This window comes from Trypanosoma cruzi, genomic scaffold, assembly GCF_000209065.1.
Source record: "Trypanosoma cruzi strain CL Brener 1047053516357 genomic scaffold, whole genome shotgun sequence".
Taxonomy (NCBI): domain Eukaryota; phylum Euglenozoa; class Kinetoplastea; order Trypanosomatida; family Trypanosomatidae; genus Trypanosoma; species Trypanosoma cruzi.
Window position 1 is genome coordinate 17,459 of NW_001849389.1, and position 19,769 is coordinate 37,227.

At 53.1% G+C, this 19,769-nt stretch overlaps 10 protein-coding genes across 10 annotated transcripts, besides 32 other annotated features; all 10 read right to left on the reverse strand.

Moving 5' to 3' along the window:
* Positions 1-9: part of a microsatellite that runs on past the window's edge.
* Positions 1-6,715: part of a sequence feature (heterozygous, Esmeraldo-like haplotype) that runs on past the window's edge.
* Positions 37-58: a sequence feature (AT_rich).
* Positions 74-106: a microsatellite.
* Positions 226-256: a microsatellite.
* Positions 351-695, reverse strand: Tc00.1047053506227.100 (hypothetical protein, conserved; the record flags this gene model as incomplete). Its single annotated transcript, XM_812361.1, has 1 exon — positions 351-695. The coding sequence occupies one exon, from the start codon at positions 693-695 to the stop codon at positions 351-353; it is 345 nt and encodes a 114-aa protein (XP_817454.1).
* Positions 797-817: a microsatellite.
* Positions 957-987: a sequence feature (AT_rich).
* Positions 985-1,752, reverse strand: Tc00.1047053506227.110 (hypothetical protein, conserved; the record flags this gene model as incomplete). The annotated part of the gene is made up of 1 exon (XM_812362.1): positions 985-1,752. One exon carries the CDS (start codon positions 1,750-1,752, stop codon positions 985-987), a length of 768 nt encoding a protein of 255 aa, XP_817455.1.
* Tc00.1047053506227.120 (hypothetical protein, conserved) lies at positions 2,005-5,259 on the reverse strand (the record flags this gene model as incomplete). The annotated part of the gene is made up of 1 exon (XM_812363.1): positions 2,005-5,259. One exon carries the CDS (start codon positions 5,257-5,259, stop codon positions 2,005-2,007), a length of 3,255 nt encoding a protein of 1,084 aa, XP_817456.1.
* Positions 5,418-5,536: a sequence feature (A-rich).
* Positions 5,594-8,797, reverse strand: Tc00.1047053506227.130 (calpain-like cysteine peptidase, putative; the record flags this gene model as incomplete). Its single annotated transcript, XM_812364.1, has 1 exon — positions 5,594-8,797. One exon carries the CDS (start codon positions 8,795-8,797, stop codon positions 5,594-5,596), a length of 3,204 nt encoding a protein of 1,067 aa, XP_817457.1.
* Positions 6,716-7,741: a sequence feature (haploid, non-Esmeraldo-like haplotype).
* Positions 7,742-8,221: a sequence feature (haploid, Esmeraldo-like haplotype).
* Positions 8,222-11,734: a sequence feature (areas merged during assembly that could not be assigned to a particular haplotype. This can correspond to areas where the two haplotypes were merged or to regions with more than two copies in the genome that were merged during assembly.).
* Positions 8,380-8,411: a microsatellite.
* Positions 9,069-10,391, reverse strand: Tc00.1047053506227.140 (hypothetical protein, conserved; the record flags this gene model as incomplete). Its single annotated transcript, XM_812365.1, has 1 exon — positions 9,069-10,391. One exon carries the CDS (start codon positions 10,389-10,391, stop codon positions 9,069-9,071), a length of 1,323 nt encoding a protein of 440 aa, XP_817458.1.
* Positions 10,548-10,576: a microsatellite.
* Positions 10,973-11,010: a sequence feature (AT_rich).
* Positions 11,310-11,335: a microsatellite.
* Positions 11,358-11,433: a sequence feature (C-rich).
* Positions 11,735-12,436: a sequence feature (areas merged during assembly that could not be assigned to a particular haplotype. This can correspond to areas where the two haplotypes were merged or to regions with more than two copies in the genome that were merged during assembly.).
* Positions 11,786-11,806: a microsatellite.
* Positions 11,867-11,933: a microsatellite.
* Positions 12,154-12,214: a microsatellite.
* Positions 12,277-12,354: a sequence feature (T-rich).
* Positions 12,372-12,431: a sequence feature (T-rich).
* Positions 12,437-17,362: a sequence feature (areas merged during assembly that could not be assigned to a particular haplotype. This can correspond to areas where the two haplotypes were merged or to regions with more than two copies in the genome that were merged during assembly.).
* Positions 12,558-14,069, reverse strand: Tc00.1047053506227.150 (protein kinase A regulatory subunit, putative; the record flags this gene model as incomplete). The annotated part of the gene is made up of 1 exon (XM_812366.1): positions 12,558-14,069. One exon carries the CDS (start codon positions 14,067-14,069, stop codon positions 12,558-12,560), a length of 1,512 nt encoding a protein of 503 aa, XP_817459.1.
* Positions 14,200-14,231: a microsatellite.
* Positions 14,343-14,424: a sequence feature (A-rich).
* On the reverse strand, positions 14,441-16,075 carry Tc00.1047053506227.160 (MOZ/SAS family acetyltransferase, putative; the record flags this gene model as incomplete). The annotated part of the gene is made up of 1 exon (XM_812367.1): positions 14,441-16,075. One exon carries the CDS (start codon positions 16,073-16,075, stop codon positions 14,441-14,443), a length of 1,635 nt encoding a protein of 544 aa, XP_817460.1.
* Positions 16,303-16,385: a sequence feature (A-rich).
* Positions 16,543-17,382, reverse strand: Tc00.1047053506227.170 (hypothetical protein, conserved; the record flags this gene model as incomplete). Its single annotated transcript, XM_812368.1, has 1 exon — positions 16,543-17,382. One exon carries the CDS (start codon positions 17,380-17,382, stop codon positions 16,543-16,545), a length of 840 nt encoding a protein of 279 aa, XP_817461.1.
* Positions 17,363-19,125: a sequence feature (areas merged during assembly that could not be assigned to a particular haplotype. This can correspond to areas where the two haplotypes were merged or to regions with more than two copies in the genome that were merged during assembly.).
* Positions 17,711-17,732: a sequence feature (AT_rich).
* Positions 17,733-17,769: a microsatellite.
* Tc00.1047053506227.180 (small Rab GTP binding protein, putative) lies at positions 17,788-18,390 on the reverse strand (the record flags this gene model as incomplete). Its single annotated transcript, XM_812369.1, has 1 exon — positions 17,788-18,390. One exon carries the CDS (start codon positions 18,388-18,390, stop codon positions 17,788-17,790), a length of 603 nt encoding a protein of 200 aa, XP_817462.1.
* On the reverse strand, positions 18,862-19,710 carry Tc00.1047053506227.190 (uncharacterized protein; the record flags this gene model as incomplete). The annotated part of the gene is made up of 1 exon (XM_812370.1): positions 18,862-19,710. One exon carries the CDS (start codon positions 19,708-19,710, stop codon positions 18,862-18,864), a length of 849 nt encoding a protein of 282 aa, XP_817463.1.
* Positions 19,126-19,769: part of a sequence feature (areas merged during assembly that could not be assigned to a particular haplotype. This can correspond to areas where the two haplotypes were merged or to regions with more than two copies in the genome that were merged during assembly.) that runs on past the window's edge.
* Positions 19,557-19,587: a microsatellite.
* Position 19,769: part of a microsatellite that runs on past the window's edge.

A 19,769-nucleotide genomic window follows, 5' to 3' on the forward strand; every position in this document is an offset into this window, starting at 1 on the left:
TATTTTATTCCAGCATGCGCTCAGAAATGTATAAACAAATATTTATATATTTATATATCATCTACACGTGTATAGAAGAAGAAAAAGAAAAAAAAAGAAGAAGAAGCCAAAGGGAGAAAGAGACAATGGGAAATAATAATTCTTTGAGTATATCTGTTCTTCTTGCCGTTGCATCCATAATATTAGCAAAGTTCAATGTACATAATCATATACAATATATATACATGTGTGTGTGTGTGTGTGTGTGTGTGCGTGTAATGAAAGCAAGTCATTCATAAATAACGTTCTTCAATAGTACATATTAATGGCCCCTCCCTTCCTCTCCCTTCCTCCCTTTTCCCTCCGTCTTCTCATGGGTGCTTCGGTCCATTGAAGTGGTCCAAAAGATTATTGAGTTCGCCGTAAAGCCGCTTCACCTCCACAAAATTCCCTCGGGCCTCCTCAAGGGCGTCGGCATACACGGCGCACTGACGGTTCAGTCGCGTGAGTTCATCGTGAAGCGCTAATATTGTGGCATGTTTCTCCTTCTCCCGGATGAGATCCTTGCAGAGGCCAACCTCCAACTCCCTGTGTCCCCCATCCATGCCCTCCGCGGCAACATGCTGCCGCTCCTGCTTCAGCCGCACCCTCAACTTCGAGTTCTCCTCCCGCAGCCTCGCATTCCGCTCACGCAGCTGCCCTATCTCCAAATTCATGCGCTGCCCCCACCCAACAAAAGAAACGTAAAAAAAAAAAAAAAAAAGGCAAAGATGTAATGCCCCACAACAAGCAACCGAGAAAATTGGTGGGTAGGCGTAAAAAAAAAAAAAAAAAAAAACATGCGCTACAGAGCACGAGCACTCCTCCCCTTCGCCTTTTCCCTCCCTTTTTTTGTTGCTGTTGTCGTTTCAGTCATCCATAAAATTTTTTTTTCGCTTGTCGTTGCGGCACAGACACACGAACACACGCAGCCACCCAAAAAAATAAAAATAATAATAATTTTTTTTACTCATCCTTGATGGTGTTCTTCGGCTTTGGACTTTTGGGCACCAAAAAGTTGTCCGTCAACGCCCAACGACGCCTCGACCAGTACGGCCGCCTTTCATCCCGCAGTTTTATGTGATCCGAGACAAACGCCTGCGGATCGTAGGACTCAAACATTGTGTTCGCCTCCAGCGTCTCTCCCTCGTGGCGGTTTGCCAGCTCATTCGGGGTCTGCGTGGAGCTCGCCATCCTCTCGTCAATCACGCGCGAGCAAATGGAGCGGCCAACTGACGGCGGTGGTCTGCCCTGTTCGTCCACGTCCTCGAGGAAGAGGGGAATGGCGGGGTCCCAGTTGCGCTGCTCCGGCGTGCCGGGAACACGCGGCAAAAGACCCCTCGCCGCCTTTCGCTCAACCGCCGCCCCGGCACGAATGAGCTGCACGAGCAGATGGTCCTGGTGGTGCTTGAACGCAAAGCGGCGGCCGCTCATGCTGGCGGGTGTGCCGTCGGCAAACTCAAAATCGGCAATCTCCCGCGTTTGGCCGTACACGCCCGGGCGTCCCCCGTGGCCGTGAAAAAACATCCACTCCGTGTGCGTCTTCCGCATGCGCGGCCTTTGCAGCGGGAACTCGGAGAGTGCAGAGGGGTACGTTGGCTTCTCGCCCGGTGCTGGCCACGGCGGTGCGGCGGTGCCATCGTAATTTGACCGCGCCTCAGAGAAGGCCCGCGTCATTTTGACGGTGGCTGCCGTCGACACGGCCGCTGGACAACGGACCGTGCGAAGACGCATGGTGTGCTAAAGTGGCGACTTTCTACACTGCAAAAAGCCACAAAAAAGCAAAAAAAAGAGAGCGCACGGCAGTGACGGCTCTGCACCATTGGCGTGAGCCGGCAGCCCCGCCATCACCACCACGTCCTCCTTCACACAAACAGCGGCCTTTGCATTGCAGTCCACGCGGTGTTTTTGATGGTCAACGTCAAACAAATAAAAAAAAAAAAAGATGATGAAGATGAAAACACGGCAGGTCCCCGAGAGCCACTTTTAGTTTGACACGTGCCCTTGACGCTCGACAAGATCCGTTAGCTGCTCCAGCGCCGCCTCGCTCACCTCACACTGTTCGTCCCGCCCTGCAATCTCACTCAGAGCCCGAAATGCCATTACACCCACCGCAGGGTCAAGAGACGCGTAACACCAGTGACGATGCACAACCGCGCGGTGGTACACAAATGCGGCGTAATTCTGAAAGTCGTGTCTTAATCCCCGTATGGACCGCTCAATCACCGTCAGCCCATCGACACCGACCAGGAGGCAGCTTCCATGATCGGAAACGGCAAGCGAAAGGCGGAGATACACGGGGGCCGCCTGGTGCCTCATCGATACCGGCAGCGACGGCAGGATGCGCATCCACGTCTGCAACCGCACCTGCAGCGGCACGTGTTCGCAGCCCACAACACACTCCATCGCCGTGGTTGTCGCCACGCCTTGGCCGGATATAAGTTCTAAAGCATATTCCCAATTGACAGGCAAAACTTTTGGAAGAACGCGGCGGAGCAAACCCGCATCCCCTCTCAGATCGCCTTGCAGACAGATGAGAGCCAACCTCCATCTAGTGGGAGGAAGCGCATCCGCCACCAGTCGAGTCATCTTCGCCGTCACAGGCACACCAATCAAATGTTGAAATCGCAACAATCGCAGCGATTCCTGCCACCTTCCCGCCCTCCGCAAAATTGAAAAAGTCGTGTGAAAGAGACGTGAAGACGAATAAACGTTGCACTGCAACACATGACTCGTCAGCAACTGCAACGCGTAGTGCCATTGCCGGTCCACCGAGCGCGGCGAATCCAACAAGACGAAGAGTAACTCTGCGTGCGTCCTGCTCAGGCTCCCTTCAGTGATCGCACCCGTGTTTTTCCTCCCAAACCCAATCAGTCCATGTGCCGCTGTTTCCCCTGCCTGTGCACGAAGCCACAGCTGAATCGCCTCAAGCGGCACATCTGCCGCAGCACAACACGCCAGCAGTTCCGCAATGGACGCGTAATGAAGAGATATTCTCTTCGACACGGCCTTCTCAACGGTCCACAGCGCAGCCTGCCAATGGCCTGCGTTGCGAGTGGCACGTATGATAAGAGGCACCCATGCCTCCTTGTGTTCTTTCACCACTACCCGTAACGCCTCCACCCACCTACCGTGATGCGCCAGAAGCCCCATCAGACCGCGCGTCGCCCCACCACCAACCTGTGCCACAAGCGAACAGGCCTCCATCCATTTTTTACGCCTCACGAGGACTGCTAGCTTTTCCCTTGTAGAAAGTGCTGTACTTGATGCCTCTTCCATCTTCATTTGCGCGAGGAGATCCTCCACCCTAATGCGTTCTTGACGACTAAATGCTGCCGCACGGGAAACAACATGTGCGTAGCATCGCAGCAAGTCTGAGCGGGCATTCATGTTTTTTGCACCAAAAGACAGGAAACTTAGCGCCGCTTCCCACTTTTCCGCTTCAATCTGCCACAAGGACGGGTTGACCTCTGCCTGCAGCGATGTGACGGAGTCATCGGTCCACAAAAAATCTACACCAACAGAAAGGGGCGTCACGCATGGCTTCGCCAAGGTCAAAAAGGCGACATGCACATGGGCAATGGACGGTGCCGCCATACCACCAAGACATCTCAACGCCACAACCCACTGCATATTGCGCGGTGCGAGGGACGCAATGCTCGACAGCCATTTGCTGCTTCTTCTCTGAAGCCACGACGACAACAAAACAAAAACGTCCTCGTGCTCCGGCTGCATCATGACCCTTAGCACTTGCAGGGCCGCAGCACCGTGGCCTGCCGGGGGTTCCATAACAAACTGAACCAAATAATCGCGGTCCTTGCAGTGCCGCAGAACCCAATCAACGACCAAAGCGCTGGTGTCATCTTTACAAAGCACCAGCAGATTCCTCGCACTGGCACACGGGAGGTCGTCCACAACCGGCGGGCTGCGGCCGCCCTGCTGCACAGCCGCAAATAATGCCTCTGCGGCCGTCGTTGACCGCGACGCCTGCACAACCAACAACGGGAAAACGCTAGAAGCGGAAGGCATTGAATGCATCATTAAATCGTCCACCCCAATCCGCTGGCACAACGCCATCCAGACTGTGGCAGACTCCACAGAATCTAAAGAACAACGCCGCAGATGATTGCACCACCACCCCACGTCCTCCTGCGAAATATTACCCCCGCTGAACTGCCGGGAAAAAAGGTCCAGACACAAAATGGCCTCCCTGCGTGGTCGCGAAGAAACGACGACGGTGGAAACGGCATCCTGCAAGCGCCTCCGTTCCGCCTCCCCCAACTCTTCCTGGCAACAACGCATCGCATCGGCCAGATTTTCTTGAAGAACACTTCTGGGCATCGCATCCAAGGCAGCAGCAGGCAATGGCCACTGGCGGTGTGAGCAGCAGTACACAAGCAGCTCACGATAAAACGGCTCCGACGAGGCACTCATTGGCGGTACGTGCGCAAAACAAAGCGTCCACAAACTCGCGTTTATGTGCATCGCCGCATCGGCATACCACCGCGCTACGCAACGGTCTGTTAACCCCTCGGTGCGTAGCGAGAGCAGTGCTGGGAGTGCTGGTATTCCTGTTGCTGCCTCCAAAAATTGCAGAAAACCGCACCGCAACAAAGACGTACGGCGCACCGCACTCTTGTCGCTGTCACCCTCCTCTTCCCTACTCTCTTCCTCCTTCCTTCCCCCACCCGCAGCTTCCGAAACAAGCGTGTGTATCACCCGCCTCACCACCGTTTGGGAAGTTTTCGTTCGTACCCAACCCTCCGCGCACAGTTGCGCCTTCTCAAAGTCACCCGATGCAAGCAGCACTCGGAGGATCGCCTCACAAGCCATGGCCATCGCCTCGTGCTCCTCGTTGGAGGCGTCATCACGTGGTGGTTTAACGTCGCGCGCCATACGCCGTGCCACCCGTCCGTGCAGCATGCCAACCGTTGCTGCTTGCGTGAGTGCCGTCAGAACACGCGCAATGGCCATGTGCCGCTCACGCAATGCCACCTCCCCACGCCGCCCTATCGAGTGCGTCGCCAGCGCTTCCGCGTAAAAACCCGTTGCCACCTCCCAGCAGTTGTCACCACCAACGGACAGCATTGTCGCAATCGTTTCCGCGGCGGCCCTTGACGAGATGACACTCGGGTGCTCCCAGCGTCTTGGGTTGTGACGAGCATGTCGCAGAAGCCAACTGCTGGCCGTGCGGCACCCTGCATGCGTGGTAGATCCGGCCAGTGTTCGCCCCACATGCATAAGAGACCGCCACCCCCAATGAAAACAAGCAAAGGAATCAAGGAGAACACCGGAGTGTCCAAACAAACGCAGAAAAAAAAAAGGAAGGTCCACCCCAAAAAGCTATAAACAATCCCGGCAGCAGCAGCAGCAGTGGTGGTGGTGGCTGCTAATAGCACAGAAAAGAGCAGAGAGAGAAAAAAAAAGAAAAAAAATAAAACGGCACGACCAAAGAATGCAAAACAATCAATAAAAAGCAAAAAACAACGCCACAAAGAAAAGTAAAAAGATAAAAAGACTGAAAGCAAAGGCCTTTAGCAAAGCAGCAGGGAAAAAAGAAGCATCCTCCACAAAATCACTGCAACCAGGCCCTGATAGCCGTGCTGGAATACAATCGCAGCGCGTACTTTGCGTGGGATGGTTTGGCAGACGACATAACCAGGACATATGTCACGTTGGCATCCAGTTTAACTGGCGGCAACGCCACTCCGCACAATTCGTACGGGCCAGATGATGCGATGCGCTCCATCGTTGCAGCATCCTTCGAGCGGAAAAGAGACAGATTGGTAGAAACGTCATTCTTCGTGTCGTCGGCAAGCAAAAGCAACAACCGTGCCGTCAGCACGCATGGATTCGTGGCCACAAGGCAGGCCTTGCAGTTGCTGGAAAAGTAAGCATCGGTCCGCGGCAGCAGCAACATGGACAGTCCGGCCGTGGCACCGCCTATCAGATTCCCCTGCAGCGTCGTCTCCACAAAGCCGACCCCCTCCGGAGGTATCTCACGCAACTCATGCGGTTCTGTCGTTTCCACGACGAGCTCAAATACCGCAGGCACGCCCTTATCCCACAACGCCGGCACAATGGTGTATTCACCCGCGGGTAAAGGCGAAGGCGGCTCGGCCACTGCCTTTTCTTTCTCCTTCCGTCTCTCGCCAAGAAGTTGCCTAGGGTCGAAAGTGACACACCTCCAGAGGCTTGTGTCCACCACCACACCTCCGTGGGCGTACAACGGTGCATGCAAAAAAAACACACACTCCTCATTGAGGGCACTGACCCTGGACGACCATTTTACCTGCTCACGTGCCGGATTCTGTTCCTTCCGTACAAGATGCACCTGCGCCGACACTTCACACTCCGGAACGTTCAGCCGCACCGAAAGCATTGATGGTTTGGAGAGTGTTAGAAGGTACTGGGGATTATACGCAAACGTCTGCAAGCTCGTTCTGCCACCGCAACTTACCCCCTTCTCCCATTTTCCTTGTCGGACGGTGCAGTGCTTGAGTTGGCTCTGCGGAATGAAGTGCATGTAAACACCCGAAGGGGATCGTTTCTCCCCATTCAATTTTATTTGAGGCCACTCTGTATGCAGTGTGAGCGAAAAGCTAAATTCCTCCTTCACTGTGGACTCTATACGGCTAAGAGCAACAAGCAAATTGCTTGTCCCAGCGGGGCAATTAAAACTTAATGTGTGCTCGGCCATGTTCTTGTAGGAGACGTCATGAAGCGGTGTAAATCCCGCCTCCAGCTCCGTTCCATGCGCAAGACGACGGCAGTAACACGTCTCAAAGCTGCAGGACGCGCCAAGGTGCTGTGCGATGGAAGGAAATTGCGTCACGTCATAAACTTTTACCGCCACATACGGTACTTTTGGATCATCCTTTACAAACTGCACTCCAAACGATTCCACGTTGCTGGTGTGACGCGCAAAGACAAGATGCATGCGGGATGGCCTTGGCGCGTTGATGACCCCAATGTGAAACTGCGGCACCTGTCCTGTGCTCATCGTGTATGGGAAGCGTCTATGGCACGACAATCGTGTTGGCCTTTGCGACATGCCGTCTGGCATCTTATAGAGCATGTAAGGGTTCCAGCTGAGAGAACACCGTGAAAAATGGGCACAAAGGTCCTTCCATGTGATCCAAAATACGCCTTGATCGGCCAAAGCCTCCGTGTACTGCAACTGTGCCAGAAGAGCCCTGGACTTCTCTCTCCTGTCATCAACAGAGTACATTCCAGACCAAGACTGGCGACTCCATGGATTTTTGAGCTGTAGGAGACGTTCCCCATCCACCTCTCGTATCATCAGGACTGCATATGCGTGAGAGGCGGCAAGTTTCAACCTCTTCTCCTCCTCCTCTGACAATGTCCCTGTACTCGCCGTTATAAGAACAGATCCATTCACATGTCGTGTGTAGAGCCTCTTCCATTGAAGTTCAGGGTCAAATTCTTTGGACTCAAACGAAACACTGTCAGGAAGCCACCCGGAGAGCTTGTAAAGATCGCTGCTGCTACTACTCCCCGGAAATTCGTAGCTCCCACCGCAGAGCTTAACAAACGCCTTCTCCATGATAGACACCCATAACTCTGTCTCGTCCTTGCTGTATGTACAGAGTAACCTCCCCGTACGCGGGGCTGCGGGAAAACGGTCATCAATGGCAATAAGGCGGGTCATGCCATTGATGAGCATCTTGACACAGTACTTTCCTTTGGGGTTAACAATGGGATCACCATTGTTGTCCTGAGGATAAATGACGTTACTAATGATCTTCCCTTTTGGAAACCGTTGTTGATAGGAGGCGCAGATGATGAGACTGCATACCATCGAGCAGTCCCCCACAACAGTTTGCTTCACATTCAATGGATCAGCAGAGCGAATTATGCAAAGATCGGCATTCGGCTTGATTTCGCCAATTCGAAGATATTTTGCCCCTTCTGCCCGCTGCGATGTTGATAGGCGGGGCGTAAATGGATCCTCCCAGTGGCCCTCACATGGCATAAAGACATTTTCCCTGGCGTACCCCTCCTGTACATCATCCCACATGGGCAGTTGAATCGTATTGGTGATTCCCGACCTCCGCAAAACATCCATCTCCGCTGGGAGCACCGGGTTGTCTTGCAGGAATCGTGGTTTGAAGTGGTTGTAGTACTCACGCCGCAAAAGAACAAGATATTCCTCAATGCGGTGAAAGTTACCGGGCTTGTTGCGCTCCTTATTCCCTACATCATACGCATGCTGCAAGACATCCACCGACTGCTTGTACTTTTTCTGCTGCAACAATGTTGTGGCGATGTCTATGGCCTTCTTGACGGTATCCGAAGCACGCGAGGGAGAAGCCCACGCTAATGAGTAGTCCGACCGCCGTTGCTGCTGTTGCTGCCGTTGTTGTTGTTGTCTTTTCGGCGTCGCTGCATGTACAGGAACGGATGGTGGACGAACGGCAGGCACCACCTCTGCTCGCTTCTGCTCTCTTACGGGTGGCGGTGTGGATGGCATTTGCCTTCTCGAGTCCTGCGGCCCTGGCTTCGGCTGTTCCTGCTGGCGCTGCCGCTGTCGTTCCTCCTCGGCGCGCATGACGCTGCGTATCTGCTGGAGACGACGTGCGGCGTCATGCAAGTGTTCTGTGAGCACCAGCGACTGTGAGTTGCCGAGGGATTTGTCCTGCAGCGCCCCGCGGAGCCTGTGAATCGCCAGCGTGAACCACTCCTCCGCCTCCCGCAGCTTCCCCTGTTGCTCAAGCAGCAAGGCGTTCTCGACACAGGTCAAGGCCTCCACGCTCATCCCCACTCCTCTTCGTCCCTCCACAAATACACGCAATCAGACACGTTCTCTATGTAGGTGCGGCCCGTCGCTCACGTGTCAGTCAGAGAGAGAAAAAAAAAGAAAAAAAAAGCAGTAACATAGACAACAACAAGAAATAAAAAGACATGTGCCCGCTCGAAGACGCAAAATCATCTTCTTCCATTATGTCGCTGCCATTTTCCTCCTCGACCTTAGAGGCACATAAAAACACACAAAACTCCCCGCTTCTTCTTCTTCTCCTTTTATGCGCTCATTCCACGTCAAGGGCCCTATGAATTACGGGAAATACGGCGTCATCATCAAGCGGCTGCCCGGGCTCATATCCGTGCAACGGGCCGTGTGAGTCCCGCGACGCCCATGAGTTCCGCAGGCCATCAAATACGCAATGATCCGGCATGAGGTTCATGGAGTACTGATACGGGCAATTGACTGTGCGGGCCGATGGCGGAATGTAATCAGCGGCCACACCGCACATCGTTGCCTGCACCGCGCTTATGGTGTAGTGGTTCATGAACATAACGCTGCCGGGTTCCAGTGGCTCCAGCTGCACCACCGGCAACGTCCGCAGCGGTTCAATCTTGCGTATCGCCCGTCCCATATCAAAAACACCGCCGGCGTGATAGTGGCTAAAGTCACTGCCGTCATGAGTGAACTCCCGCATGACGTGATGAGAGCCGGGGATGACGAGCATCGGCGTCGCCCGCGGGGCCAAACCCACAGAGACCGTCATGCTGCTCAAACTCCGAAAGTTCGTTGAGTTGCCGACGAAGTGAAACGGCGTGCTGTTCAAAAAAGGGTGGTAGTCGTGCACAGCGTCGTCGAAAAGGCGAATGACAATTTCTCCCGTCAACGCCGCGGCGGCCTCGCCAACGACGGCGCCCAACGCCCCGCCCCCCGGCAGCAGAAGACGCCGCAGCTCCAACGAGTCCGGCCACACGCGGCACCAGCACTTGGACCAATTCTGCAGGTGTTCCAGAGCCCGGTCGAGGTGGTACTCGTGCCGCACCTCCATCTCCATCTTCCCGCTGTCTCTGTACCTCTCAAAACTTTTCTTCACATCCTCGTATGTGTGCTTGCTGCCCAATTCCTGAATGCGCTCATCACTCATCCTCCCGCTGCGCTCCTCCTCATCTGCCACACAGTTCTTCACGTACTTAAACTTCATGTACCTCTCACGCACCGCCGCCAGCTTGGCATACACACGATCCACCTCTCGCGTGTTACGGCACTTCAGCAACACTTTGCGGTATCGCCGCTCCAAAGCCTGCGCCTCGTCCTGACGACGCAACTGCTCCTGTATTTCCGGCGGCGGAGTCTGCGCACCCAAATTGGCCGTCGGTTTTGGTTTCATGCGTGCGTCAAACTCTATGCGGCCGTTGTGCTCATCATCGATGCCAGGGAACACGCGGGCCCCACGGGTCTGCACAACATCGCGGCAAACACGTGCGAGCGTGGCGACAAGATCGTCCGAAAGCAGGCCCCGCGCCACCACCACCCCCATCTGTCGGTATGTCCGAATGCCAGCGGGAGACAACAGCCCGGCGCGACCATTCACATACAACTGCGCCTGCATAACTTCCTTTTCTCCAACCCCATCACCCAAACAAGCAAAAAAAAAAAGAAAAAAAGCTGCGGCCTGTCAAGCAAACATTCCATACAAAAACAACTTTTGGAGTTTATGGAGCGTCTTCCACTTCCTTTTCCTTCTTCGTTCTTTTCCCTAAAGCAAAATAACAATAATAATAATAATAATAATAAAGCATAACGACACCTCTGGACACAACGCACATCCACATGTATATAGCATATCCCCTTTTGCTCCCACCCTATCTCTTTCTACTTCCTATCATTGACGGCGGTGCTGGTTTGTCCTCCGGGCTGTACATAAACGTATACAAAACCGCAGTTGTCTCTTCTCTCCCGCGCTCCGTCTGAGCCTCGGCTTATTTTCCCAAATATTGTACTGTTTCCGTGGAAGCCCAAACCTTTACGTTTGTGTCATGTATGCGCGTATGGTGCCCCACAACCCAATTCCTGTGCTTCGGCACCACAGGCCATAAGACACGGATATCGTGGATAAAAAGGCATAACACAAGCCAAATGCATTTAAAAAGAATTGTAGACAGAAAGAGAAGCAGATAAAAAGACAAACGCATATAAATATACATATAAAATATATATTTTTATTTATACGTCAAAATAATGACTGCTCCCTCCTCAATGGACCTTCTCATTCCTTTCCAAACGCCACAATGCATACTCAAGTTTGCATGCATGGATATATTGACAAAATACGGCACTGCCGGCAACACATACATAAAAACACACACAAGTCACGCGCACATATTTCATTAGGGAAACAAAAAAAAAAAAAGAAGGCCACTCGACACGTCTTGGCGGGTATAAGCTGCGCTCCCTCCCCTCCCCACCCACTGCGCACAGATACGTATATATACATACATGCATCGGATGTACATGTCCTCTTCTTCTTTTATTATTATTATTATTATTACTATTCTATTCCACATCATTGCCTGGGCCTCCTCCCCACACTCGTCTGCCTCCTCCTTCCCTCTTCCTCCTCCCTCGCACCGACGCGTGCCCCCTCCCCCTCCGCAGAAGGGAGTTGACAGCGACAGCAGCACCACCACCAAAAAGACAAAAAAAAAAAAACTCACACATACACACACACAAAAAAAAAAAAAGCATGTAAAATTCCCCCCTCAACACCTTTTGTTTGATTGTTTGTTTGTTTCCTTCTGAGGTTCCTCTCAACATATTTTCACCGTTTTGTTTCTTTGTTTTTTGTTTTGGTCACTTCTCTGCGTGACTCCCTCAAATGGCTGATGTGTGTGCATGCGGCTGCGGCGCTAAACAAAATCACCGCTCTTTCAATTTTAACTTGTTTTTTTTTTTCTTTCTTGCTTCCCGTACTGCCGTTTGCCTCCGGGGGTTATTCTTTCAGTATTTGTTTTGTTTTGTTTTGTTGTTTTCTTCTTTTTTGTGTGTTTTCCTCATTTTACATGCCGTAGACTCTTTTCTGCCGCCACACAGAAACATACATATATAAAAATACATAAATCAACATATATATATATATGCATGTAAACATATAAACGGGAATATTCATTACATGCGTAAATAAATATTATACGTGGCAAACACCCCAAAAAAAAAAAAAAAAAAACACACACATGCACACCAAAGAAACAAAGAGGCAGAGGGACTGAGAGGAGGAGAAAGAAGAGAAGGGCAGAAGGAAGAACACATGAATATACAGCGTTCCATAAAAGCAAAATAATGCATGCATACAATTTTTAACCACCTCCAACAATCACACACACACACACAAATATATACACACACATATATATACATATACATACATACACGCACTCTCCCTCGCTCTCCGTCCCTAAGAAATCGCACAGCTTCCGGTGGAACTTTTTCGTCCACACCTTTTCTTTTTCTTCTCTTTCCTCGTCATTTCTTCTTGTCGCTTTTTGTCTTTTCCTTTTCCTTTTCCTTTTATTCTTCACACATAAAAATCCTCTTTTCTTTTCTTTTTTTTTTTTTGTTTTTGTTTTTGTTTTGTCTTGTCTTCTTCTTTCTTCTCTCCTCGTCACACGTGCTCTCGCCTGGGTTTTGTGTGAGTAGGCCGTTCAAAAGCGAATTATGGATGGTGACGGTGAGAGATTGGGCATGGCAACAGCAAATGGAACGCTCCGCTGCTGTCCAGTTATACATCATCCACGTACGATGGCTGCGCTGCGCCTGTCTTGAGAACATTCTGGTAGTACTCGTACTTGGGGTCATCTGCGCAGCGCTTTAGGACGTCAATGACGGGTCCAAGGCACATCTCAAAGTGGCGGCGGTTTAACTTCGCCGTGATGACATGCGTCGTGGCGACAACGTCGGCGACAGTGCGGTGGTTGTTGAGGAACTCCAACTCGCCAATGTGATCGCCCTGCGTGAATTCACATACTTTAGTCGGCTCCCCGTCCGCGTCGCGACCGATCACCTCCACGGTGCCCTCCATGATGATGTACAGCCACTCCCCCTCCTCACCGTAGTGAATAATGTATTCACCGGGAGAAAACTCTTCGCTGCTTAATGCGTCCGCAAGCTGCAGCTTCTCGTAACTGTCAAGTCCACCAAGGAACGGTACATTTGCAAGGAACTGAATGTAAGTTTCACGGCGGCGAATGGCAGTGCCCATCACCAGGTTGCGGTACGTGTCACGGTCAAGCACCCACGCGATGAGTTCATCTGTGCAAACCTTCACGGTGGCAACAACAGGAGTATCGTACATCAGTTCGAGCTCGCCTACCGCCGTTCCCTCCGTCTTCAGGTAGACCTTCTGCCCCTCCTTTATGATGTCAGCATGGCCGGACTGAATAATGTAAAGTTTGTTGCACGTCGTTTGCCCCGCCTCCATGATGCAGTCATCGTGCTTGAAGGTTGCGCGCTGCATGGCCCCAGCCACCACCTTGATGTCCTTCGTGTTAAGAAAGGAGAAAAGGACATTGTGGGTGAGGAGCTTCGTGATGAGGTTCATCTCATCCTCGCTCTTCTCAAAGTACGGTGCCTGGTACAATTTGGCCTTCTCCGGGTCAATGCCCTCGCTGCGCACGGTGCGGCGGCGGTTTCTGCCACCCCCAATCGTTGTGAGATCCGCAGGGGCCTGTTTCGGCACCCAGACGGGGCCCTCTCCAAAACCCCTTTCTTCTTCCGCCCCTTCAGACGCCTGCGCCTCCCAGAGGGCGATGGTGTTCTTTTCGCACTGCTGCGTGATGCGCTTGCGTAGATCAAAATCCACACGGGTCTCGCTCAGCTCCACGCGGCAGATGCGGCGGTTCACCTGAGCGAGCACAAGCAACTTCCGGCCTGCGTAGTTGGAGATGGGGTTGTTGCTGATGTCAAGGGCGTTGGCAGTGGGGTGCACCTTGAACACCTCCACAATGCGGTCCACCGTGGCGTTCCCCCTAACGCTGTCCTCGCTGAGGTCTGTGTTGTACAGCTTCTGGTTCGAACAGTTCAGGAAGCGGAACGACGGCAGTTTCTCAATGAGATCCAGCACGGCAAGGATGCCGCGGTTGCCAACGTAATTGTGGCTGAGGTCAATCTCCTCAATCTGGCTGGGCGACGGGTTACTGCGGAAGAAATCCATTAATATTGTGTTTGGCTGCTTCACACCCTCCTTGCGGCAAGCTTCAAGAAAGAGGCTAAGCGTGTTTTCTTCCTCCGCCATTGTGTTCTTGTATTTACGACCTTTTGTGGTTTTCCTTTTGTTCTTTCAGTACTTCGCGGTGTGCTTTGCGAGAAAAAAAGAGAGGGAAAGAGAAAGAGAGTTTACTTCGCTTCCTTGACACCCACTGAGCGTGTGTGTGTGTGTGTCTGTATGTGTGTGTGTTGGTTTGTTGCTTGAAGGCCACGCCCCACTGCGGAGAAAAAAAAATATATATATGGGAACAGAAGAAACAAAAACTCAGCTGACACGCTAAGTGAAGAGGCATGCACCACCAAAAATGCAGAAAAAATTTAAAAAAAGGGAAAAAAAAAAGAAAAACACAAACAGGAAGAGGAAGACACCGGGGAAAAAAAAATGTTTACCCAATGACTTCAGTAGTGAAAAAGTGCGATGCTGTACGGGTGGCAGCCGTCAGAACCGCGGCACCAAAACTGCTGGTTGAAGCTGCCAGGCTGATGCTCCCGCTGCAACACGTCGCGCTTAAACAAGAGCACCGAACCAATAAACTCCGCCGGTGGCGGCACGAAGCCCAACGACCCACCAGCAATGTCGATACCGCTGTTGTAATAATGGTTGCTGCCGCTGCTGCTGCTAACGTTATTGTTGATATTATTATTATTGTTGTCGGTACTCTCATTCGCCGCTGTCCGACGCTTTGGGCAGGTCGCTGGGACCGCAATCGCAGGCGTCTTGCGCGCGTAAAAACAGCGCTCGTCATGGAATAAGAAGAAGCGCAGGTCATCCTCGTGTATGTAGTGGCCACCCAACAGGACCTTCTCATGGACGACGCTGAAGGGCACCGTGGAGGCCACATTGTCGTCGTCCTCCGCTGCACTTGTTGCCGTGGCCTCAGTGTCAATAGACGGGGACGCGGCACTTTGCATCAGAGCCTCCGTCACACGTCGCCGCCAGTAAGAAAGCAGCAGCGCCTGTCCGTGGGGCGAGAAGGGACGCGATATCGCCCCACCGCGCCTGCCGCACGCCGCCTCACACCCACACAGTCGCTGACGCATTTCCGTCAGAGCATACGCGACATCCAACATGAAGACGGCGACGCCCTTCTGCTGAAACATCGGCAGTGTGAGTATGCAGGAAAGGCAGTGGTCCGGGCGGTGTTTGATGCGGCTGAAGTAACCAACAACGACGTCGCCGTCCCAATGCGCCGCGTCAAAGCTGGCCGCCTCACGCCGAAAAGTCGTTTCCTCCATCTCTCCAAGAACATACGGCAACGACGCCCGCGGTGCGGTGACAACGAAAAATTCGTAAATGTCCACATCGCTCCCCAGCTGCTTGCTCTCGATGAACGCCTTGCCGAGAAGCGACAAGCAGCGACCGTAGTGCAGATGTTTGGCTCCGTCGACGTAATAGACACGCCGGCCGCAGTCCTTGTCGTCGTAGAGAAGAATGCCGGGTGGGCGGCGAAATCGGCAGTAGCCACCGACAAGATGTTCATGTAGGTGTCGCTGGGAGACAAAGGGCGACATGCAGCGGTGACACACCGAGACGGAGTAGCACAGTTGGCGCTCTGGCATCTGCATGTACTGCAGCGAAGCAAATGGGCTCTGAAACCACGGCCGTGTCGCGTAGCAGAGATACAGCACCTCACATGGGGAGGTGTCTTGTTCCATCGCCGTGCGCCACTCCCGCTGCACCGGCACCAACGCCTTCTCGTCGATTTTATACAAAAATATCTCGTCGTACCAGCCGTCAAAGGTGTATTTAAATCCCCCAGCGGAGTTGAGGGCGTGTGTGCCTACAGAAAGCTCTTCTCTTCTCTCACGGCGCGGATGCACGAGCCCACCACTCCGCTCCGTTGCTACACTACTAACAGGGCGCTCAACGCGCAGCGTGTGAAAGTAGTACAGCACCCGGCCGGGGTCGTCCATATGCCGTCGCTCGCCCACAACAACACCAAAGACATTCGCGCACGGGCCGCTTTGCCTCGCCGGGGACGAGTCCCACGTAGACACGTCGAGGCGGCACTTTTGCCCCTCACACATTGTCATGGTAACAAGGGAACAAGAAGAAATCGCCCCTCCCCCCACCTCCACCCCAAAAAAAAAGCGGACCTTTCCGTCAGCAAATACACGGGAAGGTAAAAGCACAGAAAAACAAAAAAAGGATAAAAAAAAATGTTGGTGCCAACGGCTGTATTAGCAGTGAAGACAACAATATAAACATGATATACATCCCTTTTGACACCAGAAACACATACATGTATCCATGCATGCACAGAAAGAAACAAAAAAAAAAAAGTTTCTCTGGAAAGTAAGAAGAGTAAAAAAGATGACGGACATAAAAAAAAAAAAAAAAAAACGGTGCCTAGAGGCTCATGAAGGCAAAACTGCGCTGCATTGCATGCGTGAACATGTCCCCTCCCCCTTTCTTGTTCTCTGCAACCCAGATGTATTTGTGTATGTATGAAAGGTTGTGCAAGTAGCTTGAAAATGCCGAGTCTATGATGATGGATGCACTATGCCGTCTCTCCAAGCAGATGAGCCACAAAACGTGTCTGCGGGTCGTCCGCGCCGTACAACCGCGTGCGTATCTGCAACGCATTTCGCAGCAACGCCGCAGCGCGCCGCTGGTGGCCCAATTCCGCCGCAATCACTCCCTGCGACAGCAATGCAGAGGCGTAAAGTGGATGCCTCGGGCCAATGTAACGCCGACGTGTTGTCGCCACAACCTCCATGAGCCGCAGCGCCCCCTGCAGCTTTGGCCCGCCCATCAATCGGTACAACATTGCCACGTGCTCCATCGTAAGGGCGAGTTTCATGTCTGTTACTCCGGCTGAGTCCTTGTAGCGCACACGTATCTGCATAGAACGCATGTACACAGTGAGGGCGTCTGTGTATCGTCCGACAAGCTCGCAGCAGACGCCGCTGTTGTGCAGCACCTCCGCAAGCAGAAGTCGGCCTGCGCCGCCGACGTTATCCTCCAGTCGCCGCTCCGCCTCTTGCAGCAGCTCGTACGCCCGCCCCACCTCCGACAATGTGCCGCCCTGCAGGCGGTATCGCTCCAGCAGAATAATCGCCCTGTTTAGCCGCGACGTGACGGCGCCGACGTGCGACGCGCCAAGGTGCTCCTCCACAAAACAGCAGCACGTCGCGACCAGCCGCTCCGCCTCCAAAAAGTCCTCCGCGGCGCAATAAACGTTCGACAAAAGCAGCAGCGCCTCGGCAAACGACTCCTCGTCGTGCGGCTCCGCTGCGTGGAGCGCCTCCTCCGCGATTTCCCTCGCACGCGACAAATCGCCGCTCTCGTACAGAGCCGCCCCCGTGCGAAGAAGCGCCGCCGCTTTCTTTGCCGACATCGCCACCACCACCTCTGCGCCCCCGCCAAAAATGAAGCTGCCGGCCACAATTACACTGAAAGAAAGGAATAAAGAGAAGACATCCCACAGAAAGAGTTTTTAAAAAGAATGGCACACGGAGCTCTAGAAGGAGGGGGGGAAAAAAACCGCAGCTGCAGCACGGCACGCCCAGACGCCCGAGTACACACAAAGAAACAAAAAACAAAAAAAGCGCGTCTGTAGCCCGCCTCTCAGTGACATCGCCGAGATGCATAAGCACCAGAAATATACGGATAGCAGAGCCCCTACCCCTCCTTCTCCCTCGCTTTGATAGAAAAAACAAGCAATCTAAAATATATATATATATATATAGAGAGAGAGAGGGAGAGAGAAAGAAAAAAAGAGAGAAAAGACCTCTTTCCGCTATCAGCAGCAGCCTAATTGCCTCGTTTTTTTGCCTGGCTGGCGGGCTCCAATCACGCCGCCGTCCCGTACGGTGTTCTGGCTGTTCGCAGCAACCAAGCGACGTGCTATCTTCTCGAATATATCACGCACTCTGCTACCGTCCTTGGCACTTGCCTCAATAAACATCAGGTCCAATTCCTTCGCGTATGCCGTGGCTTCCTCCGCGCTCACGTTGCGTCTGTTTGCCAGATCGCTCTTGTTGCCTACAAGAGTAATAATCGTCTCGGGTGAATTTGCTGCAAGCTCCCGCACCCAATACTTCGCCCGTTCAAATGTCTCGTACAGCGGCAACTCGTAGACGACAAGTGCCGCCGCGGCGCCGCGGTAATACATGGAAGCGAGGCTTTTGTACCGCTCCTGTCCTGCTGTGTCCCAAATGTCAAAGTTCACGGCGGTGTCATCTACGGGGCAGGAGTAGCGGAAGAATGAGGCGCCGACGGTTGAGTTTTGGTTTTCGTTCCACTCATCCTTCGCAAGGCGCTGCACGAGTGAAGACTTCCCCACACCACTGTCTCCGAGCAGGACAACTTTGTACTTCTTGGAGGTAGCAGGGATGGACGTCATCCCCTGTTTCAACGCAGACAATGTGTATGCGTGTATGTGTTTATTTGTGCGCTGGATGCAAGCCGATGGATGGAGTTTAGTGCGGCGCAGCTGCCACCACAATTACGACGGCGACAATAACGACTTCCCTCTTTCCCTTTCCCCTTCTCTTTCACTTTCACTTTGAGTGGTGAATCCCCCGTGTTACAAGAAGTTTTATTCCACCACCGTCCTCTTTGCTGTATTTATTCGCTCGGTTTCTTGCTTGAGCTCTCAGCCGCCGCGCCAAGGCAAGTAGCGAGGAAAAGAGAAAAAAAGGAAACAATACAAACACGCATGAGACCTCCAAAAAAAAAGCGCGCACACAAAAAAAAACATAAAAACTCATTCTGCGGATAATAGCGGAGCGCGAAGAATGCCCCCAGAGAAAAAAAAAAAAAAGAAGGGCAACACACGTTACGGTACGATAATGCCGGACTGACAGCCTGCAGTTCAACGGCGCCGTTCTTCAAGTGCCGTCAACGCATGCTTCGCAAGGGCGTCAATGGTGTGCTGCGGCAGTCCGTGGCGGCGCACAAACGCTGCTGCGATTTCATCCACGTCATCCCCGTCGCGCAGCGCCAGACGGTCCACCCGGCCACCTCCCACTTCAACGCTAAGAACGACATGCGGCACGGAATCCGTCGTGGAGGCAACCGACAAGTCCAACGCTTCGTTCCTGCTGTTGCGCTCAATGAACGACGGCAAGCCCACTCGATTCGCCTGCGTGTCAACAGCTTCCGCGTGCTGCTGCAGCGCCGTCATCGCCCTCGCCCGCAATTCGCGCGCGAAGGCCCCCACCGCCTTCACAGCAGAAGACGACGCTCCGCGCCGCTCCGCCTCGAGCAGCACCTGCCGTTGGGCATTGAGCTCCGCTCGCCGCAGCGCACTCTGCACGCGCTGCTGCTCCGACACTCGTGCCAGCCGCAAGTCCCGTTCGACGCCACGCAGCTGCTCCTCCGTGAGCTGCAAGTCCGTGTAGAAGCGACCAAGCGCCAATGCACGACTCTCCGCGGCCTGCAGCAGCACCTCCCGGAGATCCGCCATGTCGTTGGCGCACATCAAAAGCCCCACAAATCTGTCCGCGCCACGCATGCCGGTGCATCCAGAAGCCGCGCAAACGCACAGCGCGGTGTTTTCGGGGCGGCAAAAAAAAAAAAAAAACAGAATAAAAAAAAAGGCAGTGCAGAAAAGCCCCAAACAAACACACAAAAAAAAAAAACCGACGCAAACAAACACATGCGTTTGAAACGCGTCCATCCCGCAAGACTCCGCAAAAGCCCACCGCTGTGTCACCAGCATGGCAGGCAAAAACTGACTGAAAAAAAAGCAGAAAAACACTCGCCATGTACGTCAAAAGC